The 9,791-nt window shown below is 27.8% G+C and overlaps 1 protein-coding gene across 17 annotated transcripts in view; it reads left to right on the top strand.

Moving 5' to 3' along the window:
- LOC117166868 (tropomyosin Per a 7.0102) overlaps nucleotides 1-9,791 on the top strand; it is a 78,613-nt gene that overhangs the window by 55,386 nt on the left and 13,436 nt on the right. For 6 of the 17 annotated variants that reach the window (XM_033351262.1, XM_033351259.1, XM_033351249.1 and 3 more), the window contains 3 exons: nucleotides 395-465; nucleotides 5,919-5,994; nucleotides 7,065-7,127. In XM_033351262.1, coding sequence (XP_033207153.1) covers nucleotides 395-465; nucleotides 5,919-5,994; nucleotides 7,065-7,127 — 210 coding nt within the window. Of the gene's footprint in view, nucleotides 1-394; nucleotides 466-3,958; nucleotides 4,030-5,918; nucleotides 5,995-7,064; nucleotides 7,128-7,363; nucleotides 7,427-9,791 lie in introns of all 17 variants that reach the window. The other 11 variants (XM_033351261.1, XM_033351256.1, XM_033351255.1 and 8 more) reach the window with 3 other exon arrangements.

Genomic DNA, 9,791 nt, shown 5'->3' on the forward strand with positions numbered 1-9,791 from the left:
TTTCCTTAAATAAAGTAAAGAATAGGATCTAGTATAATATCGAAATTATCCCCAGAATCTCCCCTGCCATTTTTTTCCAATGGCAAGTAAAATTTAATGATTAAGGGGACCCGTGAGTAGAGCAAGTACTGATATTTTAGAATGTTTAATTTTTTTCAGAGTCATTGCACTTTGTAATGGTTTATTTTAGTGTTGGTTGCTTTCATAAGAATCTCTATGAGTAATTGACCGCGTATCGAGGTGATACGCGTAAGGAGATTTTAGACTTTGTACTGCTCCGTGTATCCTTAATCGTATAAATGGAGCTAACTGATTCTCGCCTATAAAAAAAACATATATATATAAAAAATGTGGAAGGATGGAATAAGATGGCATGTCTATATCCTTGACACAGGTTGCCCGTAAATTGGCCATGGTCGAGGCCGATCTAGAGCGTGCCGAAGAACGTGCGGAGGCTGGAGAGTCGTAAGCATCGTTTAACTTCACGGAGTGCGGTTGTTTCTTGTTGTTGTCATTGCCGTTACATCCTTATCGATTTTTAATTCCATGCCTGTATTCTCCCATTGGTATACAACACCTCGGTACCTATCTCGCACGATGGACAACTTTGAGACACTTAGTGAATTTAGTTAGTCACTAGCATATTCCCAGCAGAGTTCCCCCGCACGTGCCACTCGATTCCATCTCAAAGCCACCACTATCACATTTCTACAAAGTCAAAATTATGGCATTTTTTTTTATCATTTGGTCGGGTGACAATGAAAAATAGCACGACTTATCAAATCCAGGGTTGCTGGAAGACCTGGAAAAGTCATGGAATTTTGAAAAAATGACTGGAATTTTTGTAATCGTTTCCATTTCAAAGTGTTAATAATTTAGTATATTATAGCGATTTCTATATTTGAAAAATGTAAATGAAAACGTAAGGAAAAGACAGACAATTGGAAAAGCAAAAAGAACTGGAAGATGTTGAAGAAGAAATTCATGAACTGATTAAATTTTAATAAATTCAAATATATAAACAATTTTTTTAGTTCTTGCGTTCTAAAAGTTTTATTTTAACTTTGTTAAAAAGTTCAGGGTTTTTTTAGATTACTATTATTTTCAAATGTAATCCAAATCTTTCAAATTCCAAATCTCAAAGTAATAAAAAAAAAATAATATGGTTATGATGACAGAATACTTTTTTCACTTTGATAAAAATATTATTAAAAATGGTTTTGAATTTAGTAAAACTTATTGATAAATCACTATCATTGCATTATAATTGGTTACAATTCAATTTGATTGTCTGAATTAAAAAAAAAGTAGAGCTGCAATTTTTTCAAAATTTTACCGGGAAAACATGGAAAAGTCATGGAATTTTGTAACCAGACTCTTGTAGCAACCCTGGAATCCCTTTCGAATATTATTTTATACATGCAGGGCTGCCACACAATCACTCAGGGTTATTTTTTTATTTAATAATCGAAAGAAAAGAATTCATCCTATTAGTGAAATCACTTTCGGCGTTGATTTTTGCTTTCGTGACTTTTCATGTTTGTTATAAACCATACCGGAGGATGAGGATCTGCTCGGCTCTGCTTCTGGGTGGACCTAACGGCAAAATGAAAAACTATCATAAATTTGGTCCTAAAGGATGTTAGTTTGATCGTTTTTTCGCTAGGTTCGCCCAGAAGCAGAGCCGAGAAGATCCTCATCCTCCGGCATGGTTGGTAACAAGCATGGTAAATAACGAAAGCAAAAACCGATCTAGACAACTGTTCTAAATATTTTTTTTAACTAATTGAAAAAAAAATCAAAACAGAGAACCCGAGACCTGCAGACTTTTAAATTCCTCTTGAATTTATGTGGATTTTATCAGATTCTTATTTACCAATTATATTTACTTTTATTTATCCGAATTCAAAGGATTTTTTGTGGATTTTCATCATTTTGTTTTATTTGTTCGAATTATTTTTTATTTTTATTTGTTAGGAATTCGATTGAGTTCTCTTGAACTCCCTGCATTTTTTCTAAATTCACTCCAATTTTACTGAAATGAATAGAATTTTTTGGAATTTTTACTCTGAAGTCTTTTAAAATAACATTGAATCCTTATGAATTTCTTCAATTTCTTTTAAATTCCCTTGAACTTTTATTAATTCATTCGAAGTTTAATGAATTGAATGAATATTTTAAATATTTTTTGATTGGTCTCAATTCACTTGTTTTTTTACGAATTTCATCGAATTGTTCCCGTTTCCCTTTAATTTCTCTATATTCCCTCGAATTTTATTTAATTCATTGGTTTATTTTTAAAATTTGCTTTGAATTCATTTAAATTCACCTTAAAGGCTACTCACTCCCATTTTACTCATTTCGATGGAAATTTTTCTATTAAAATGTTGTTTTTCAATTATGTTATTTCAAATTCTTATTTCCTTAAATTTTTCCTAATCCACTTCAATTTTTACTGAAATCAATGGTATAGTTTGGATTTTTTTAAACTCATTAGGAATTCTCCCTAAATTCTTATCAAGTTATCCTGACTTATTTTAAATTCTTTGGAATCTTCCTTTAAATTCTAACCGAAATCTTCTGAATTTTTCTAAATTCACTTAATCCTACTCAATTAAATGGATTGGTTTTTTTAAATTCCATCTAAAGTATTTTAAAAACTAATTTTGGATTATTATATATTTAATCAAATTCTTTTGAATTTCCTGGAATTCTTCTCAATTTAACCCATTTTTACTGAAATCAGTGCAATATTTTGGATTTTTCAAAATTCACTTTGAATTCTTCTCAATTTCCTCATATTCCTCGAAATTCATTTAAATCTTAGGTAATTCATGTTTATTATTTATTTTTAGAAATTATCCTGAATTTCTAAAAATTTTCCTATAATTCATAGAAATTCCGTCCAATTCTTTTTAATTCTTTTTAATTTAAGAGAATGGAAAATTTTACAGTTTGCGGAACTTCTGATTTTAAATTGTATTTTGAAGACTAAATGCAAAATCGTTTAATTTTCGAGCCTTGTATTTGACATTTTTGATTACTCAATTCGGAGCATTTATAATTTTAAAAGATACAACTCTGAATGGTTTCTTGTAGTAAATATTCGAAATTTCGAATTAAAAATTTAATAAAATTTTAATTTAGAAAATTTAAAATTGATATTGGAAAATTAAACATTTTATTGATTCGAATACTTTATTTAAATCAAATTCAAATTAAATTAGTTGAAGTATTGAAAACATTTTAAAATTGAATAATTTTATAAAAAATTAACAATGTTAATATTTCAAAAATTTCCAGTGCATTTTCAATTTTTCAAATTTTGATCATCGTAAATGTAAAACTGTTCAATATCGATGGCTTTTACTGTGGAGTTGTACAATGTTTTTTTTGTAGATCGTCTAATTTTAAGTATTTGAATTTGAAAATTTAAATGACAAGAAAATTTTTCTTGTTTTGTTTTTCATTGCCACCCTACCCATTATTTATTCTCAGACGTGTCCATATTTCAAAAATGAAACTACATTATCTGAAAATAAAATACTGTCTCAAGTTTTTGTCCAGGATAGTTAGGGAATGCCAGTAGAAGAATTGTTATTTGTTGCTTGACAAAGATTTGTCACAGTTAAAAAGCAAAAATAATTGGAACATTATTGGTGCTGTAAATAGAAATCACTGATGGACTTTTAGATGTGGATTGATAATATACGAAGGCACGAATGAAATTATTGTTAAATCGTCCGTAAAGACAGATGATTCCACAGGAAAGGATGAAAAGGCTTAAGCAGCCTCAAGGAGCGGAGCAGAAGTTAAATGTTTATTAGTTATTAGAATTTTTCACTTCCACTTATGATCCTCAACCATTTTGCACGCACACATATATTTTTCCCCCTCGCCCCCCCCCCCTTTTTTGTGTTTTGGCTTTTGGCATGACTTGTGTGGCTATTGATCGCAGGTTGCCCGGAAGCTAGTCATGATGGAGCAGGATCTCGAGCGCGCTGAGGAGAAGTCCGAGCTTTCTGAAAAGTAAGTGTAATCGTTGCATGAAATTTGTATCGTCAGTGTAAGTCTCCCACGCATCTGATTGCTTCGCCTATGTCCAAAAACCCGTAACACGTTGAAATTCTCTTCTCTAATAAAATTCTCGTTTCTGTCTGAAATTCACTTTCTAAAAATCTGCGATTTTAATTGCTGTTCGTAAGGGATGATGGTCGAAAGGTTTTTTTTTTTTTAAATCCAAAACGCCTGGGAGAGAAAAAAAAAGTTGTGCACTGGTACCCTTATCAACCAACAGGGATACTTTTCTGGGGCCTTAAACTGTCTTAAAATAATTAATTAATGTTGATTTTCGTAAATATAATAATTGTTTGCCAGGAAATACAGCCGATGGTACCATTCAATCAGGAAAAAATGACCCACTTGTACCAAAAATACTCTCCTTAAGCGCCAAAAATATAAAATCTTTCAAATTCAATTTATAATATTTCAACCCCTATAAAGGGTAGTTCTTAAAGCCAATGTGTACTATTTTTTTGTCTAATTGGGTCCAATTTCCCCCCTAATTTTCCCCCTACACCATCTGTTTTATTTCCTGGTAAACAGTTATTATTTTTGCGATAGTTAAAATTCATTTTAATCATTCTGAGACTGCTTAAGGCCCCAGGATAACGGTTTAAAATTATTTAAAAAAGGGAATAAAAATGTGCATTTATCTTTTCTCTTAATGGAATAAGTTTAAAGGTGTGTTATAAAAACATTGAAAAAAAACCCTGGAATTTTTAGGGAATTTTTTAAATCCTTTGTGGTTGAAAATTGATGTTCTCAGTTGAAAATTCAGCAGTTTTTTTTCGTAATTTCTGTTCTCTTGACTTTTGTCGATTGAAGGTTTATCATTTTAACTGAAAATATAATTATTCCAGTTAAAAATTTAACTATTTTGCTTAAATATGTTTTTCAGTTGAAAATTAATTTTTTTAACTGAAAGTTTAACTAATCCAGTTGAAAATTTAACTATTGATAAAAATTAAAATCTGTCAGTTAGAGATTAATCATTTCAGTTCAAAATGTATCTCTTTGGTTGAAAATTAATTGGTTTTAGAGGAAATTTACCTATTCAATTTTTTCTTATAAATTAATATTTTTTAATCGAAAATTAATGTATTTTTTTTAAATCTTCTTTTTTTTTGTTCAAAATTATTCCTCTTGGTCTAAAATTCATCTTTCTTGTTGGAAATTAAACTACTTCTTACATAAAAATTAATTTTTAAATTTTTTATTCAATTTTTGCATAAAAATGTATAATTTTTAGTTAAAAATTCATGTATTTTGCTAAAAATTACTCTTTTTGTATAGAAAATTAATTTTTTTCTGGTTGAAAATTCCTTTTTTTGTTTGTTAAAGATTTAACTATTCCAGGTAAAGGTTGATCATTTTAGTTGAGAATTCATCTTTGAACAATTCCATTTTTGTTTGAAAGTTTATCTTTTTTAGTTGAAAATTGAACTTCTTTAAAGAAAAATTCGTCATTTGAGTTAAGAATTCAAATATTTGTGTGTTTATTAATATATTTGATTATAAATGCAAAATTTCTACTCGAAATATTACGAATTTGAAGAGTTTAAATTTGAGTTTTTGAATTAAATCAACTTTTTTTACCCCAGGGGTTTTGGATTTCAAAAAAAAAAAAAAAAAAAAATTGTTTAGACCTCCCCTACTGTTCGCTTTTCCTACGTTTCAGTCTTCTATTTATGTTTCGATTCTACATTTTTCCATTTCATTGTTTCTGTCCTCGTTTATATACAATTGTTGAATTTGTTAATTTCCATATCAATAAAGATTTTGTGTTGTGGGCTTTGTGACATAGGATTTCGATTAGTAGAGAAAGAATAGCATACTGACGAGATCATATTTTTCAGCAAAATCGTCGAGCTGGAAGAGGAATTACGTGTTGTTGGAAACAACTTGAAGTCCCTTGAGGTTTCTGAGGAGAAGGTAAACAGTTAACTATTCAGAGACAAAGTAGCTATACAAAATTTACAGATAATTGAAAATTAATTTAAATCTTCAGCATTTATGTTGATCAACATGAATCGGGTTGAAATTTTCTGTATTTTTTTTCAATTTAATTTTAAAGCGTTTATTAGGGAGTGATCATTAATTACGTAAGGCTCTTTTTGGGCGTAGAGGGTCCGGAAAATTACTTTTTATTCTATTATACACATACCATTATTTGCTTTAAATTCTGGACATTGAAATTTCCGAAAAAGGAAATATTCAAAATCCGGACATTGTAAAATTGCCGAAATATAAAATACTCGAGTAATAATATTCTCGAGAGAAAATTTGGCGAATTATGCAATATCCGACACTAGAAAATTCCTCAATTTAAATAATCAAAGATACTGTTTCTAATAAATAATTTTCATTAATTAAAAATACAATACAATTTTTTTATCGAAGAAAGAATTTTTTAATGTTTAATTAAAAAGAACAAAATTAATTAAAAATAATAATAATTTTCAAAAACATTGATTTTAGTATCCATGAAATCTTTTTTAATTCCGTGGATATTCTGCAAAACTGAAAATTCCTTAAAAATTTTGGAAATTTCTTCAATCTTCTAAAAAACGGGTAAAATTCTTGAAATTCCGTAAAATGTTTCGAAGTATTACGAGATCCCTTGAAATCTTTGAAATAATTTTAAAACTAATTGAAACCTTTAAAATCCAGGCAAATATTTCCGAATCTCTTGAAATCTCTTAATATTTTTAAATCCATTGAAATTAGAACATTTATTTTTAAAATCTTTTAAACTAATCGGAAATCCTTCGAAATTCCATTAATCTTTTTAAAATCCTCTAAAATCAGTGGATATTTTTTGGAATCTTTTGAAATCCCTTAAAATGTTTTGAAATATCTTTCACAGTGAAAATAATGGACATACTCTTGATATAGTGTCTAGAATTTAAAAAAATCTTCTTTACGTAATTAACGGCCGTTCTCTTTATTTAATATGAAAGAGTCGTGGCAGGAGGAATATAATGTTGAAATATTGTAACTAGGCGAACCAGCGCGAAGAGGAGTACAAGAACCAAATTAAAACCCTCACGACGCGTCTAAAGGAGGTACACATCCTGCGGGAGTGTCTTGAACATTTTGCTGATTCGTTTTTTCGCATTGCTCTTTGAATGCACTAATACACTTCCATGAATCCCCGTTTAATCAATTCTTGCACGATCGTGTGTTATCAGCGAGCATATTTAAATTTATACATACAGTCATTGTATGGATTTTTTTTTTAATCAATGTGCAAAACTAACAGCTTTTGTATTGTTTTTTTTTTGTGTTTTACTAAATACAGGCTACACAGAGGGAGGAGACGTACGAGAGTCAGGTCAAGATTCTCGATAGTCAATTAAAGGAGGTGAGTTTCTAGTTACAGAAATCAATTTAAAAATAAAATAGTGAATTTAAACGGTGAATAGTACACAGGTTACAGGGATTGCAGTCATTTTTCGGATTTTTTCTCTTTAAATGTGATACATTTGAATCATGAAATTTTAACTTTCATTTTAGTAAAATTTACTCTAGAGACTCGGCTATAAATTATGTATTGACTTAGCAATCGTAAATATGATAATTATTTCTTAGTCTATTTAGTAAATTTCGAGCTAATAAAAATCTAAATTTAATGATTCAAATTCTGGATTCTTGTATCACAAATTTTATTATTAAATCTTAACAATAAAAAATGTACAAATGTTTATTGAGAATTACATTTTTAAAAGAGGAAATTTTCTTGATTATAAGCACGATTTTAAAAAAGATAAAACGTTGTTTATGTAAACAATTTTATTTCTTGTCGGACGTTTTTATATCGCTGTGAGTAGATTTCCAACGAGGTAACAGGGAGATAACAGTTGGAATTTTTTCTTAAATCTGATAAATTCGCTACTGGCAATTCATTGGATAGCTATTTTGACCAAATATTATTTGCCAACAGCCACTCGTTTTAGAAAAAAACAACTTTTGTGGAATTTTTTTAATGGGTTGAAATGTTGCTTGATTAAATTCAATTTTCTTTAATTTGCAACAATTGAATTTTCTTCAATTTTGAACAGTTCAATTTCTAATATTTAAATATTTAATTTTAATATTCGATAACACTTTAAAATTAAACAAAATTAAACATTTAATTGTCAACTGTTGAAAGATCAATGATTAATTTTAAAAAATTCTAAACAGTTAATAATTCAATTTTCAACAGTTGAAAATTGAACAAAATTAAATTGAAAATTCAATATACAATTGTCTTAAATTTTCAACAATTCAATATTCAACATTAGGCAACAGTTAAAAATTATTTACATTTGAAGAAAATTGAAAATTTAACCGAATTAGTAATTGAGTTTCAAGTGTTGAAAATTGAAGAAAATTAAATTATTAACTTTTATAAATTGCTAATTAAATTTGTAACAATTGAAAATTCTGTGGTTGAAAATTGAAGAGAATTGAAATTTAAAAAAATCAAAATATAAATTTTCAACTGTTGAAACTTCAAGAAAATTGAATGTTCAAATGTTGAAAATTGAAGAAAATTGATAATCGAATTTTTGATTGTTGAACACTTGAAAATTGACCTTTCAAAGGTTCAACATTTAATAAAATTGAAAATTGAATTTTCAACTGTTGGAAATGAAAGAAAATTCATAATAGAATTTTTTATTGTTTTAATTCGAAGAGAATTGAAATTTTAATTATTAACTTTTCAAAATTAATAATACAACTTTCAACAGCTCAAAATTCTATTTCTAAAAATTGGAAAAAATTTAAAGTCCAATGATTGAAAATTGAATTTTCTACAGATAAAAATTCTATTATTGTACATAAATTAAAAATCAAAGCAAATTGAACATTGAGTTTTTTGCAAATTTTTCAATACTTAAAACAAAAATGTTGAAAAAAGTAAATTTTTTCAAAAAAATGTCAGTACTGGCAAATAGTGTTTTGGCAAATTAATGTTCATCCAATAGACTGTCAGTCGGAAGCCTAAAAAATCATATTAAAGATTGTTTAAAAATATAACATTTCTTATAAAAAGATTGTTTCTTCTTTTTTTACAAATTAATATTACATTTTCCCCATTTTCCTTTAAAACCGACTCTTATTTCCCCTTTTTCGAGCTTCTTTTAAACTGTGATCCCTGCATTTATATAATTTATAAAAGAAAGTCGAGAAATTTTTTTTTTAATTCGATAAATTTAATGTGCAGATTCTGAAAAACCTTAACTCTATGATTTTTGAAGACTATAGAAAACTAAATTTAAGTTTCCAAATTAGACGTTCTAGAAAATAAAATATCTTGAAGTTTCAAGAAAGAAACTAGAATTTCAAGAGACATTCTACATAGTTTTTAACGTTTAAAAAATTTGATTAAAATATAATTTCTTACAAAAATTGATTTATTTTTTTCGGGTTAATTGAAAACTAGTGAATACAACAATCCTCTTTGGATGGAGATGGACAAATCATTTATGTCTTCGAAAGGTATTTTACGCGTGTGATTTTAGTTGAAACTAATCGTGTTTGAAGTTTTAATTTGATTTATTAACTTGTTTTTTCATAACAAAAAAAGTTTATAAATACAAGGAAAATTCTTAGCATGATTTTGATTTTTTGGCTTTCGCAATGTAGTTCTTTGTTACGATAAAGAATTCACATTGTTTTCAGGATGTCTTATCGCTTTTGTTAATTGATGTCAATTAGTTTTTATACTTCACATTACAAAA

The sequence above is a fragment of the Belonocnema kinseyi genome, chromosome 2 (assembly GCF_010883055.1).
Source record: "Belonocnema kinseyi isolate 2016_QV_RU_SX_M_011 chromosome 2, B_treatae_v1, whole genome shotgun sequence".
Classification (NCBI taxonomy): Eukaryota; Metazoa; Arthropoda; class Insecta; order Hymenoptera; family Cynipidae; genus Belonocnema; species Belonocnema kinseyi.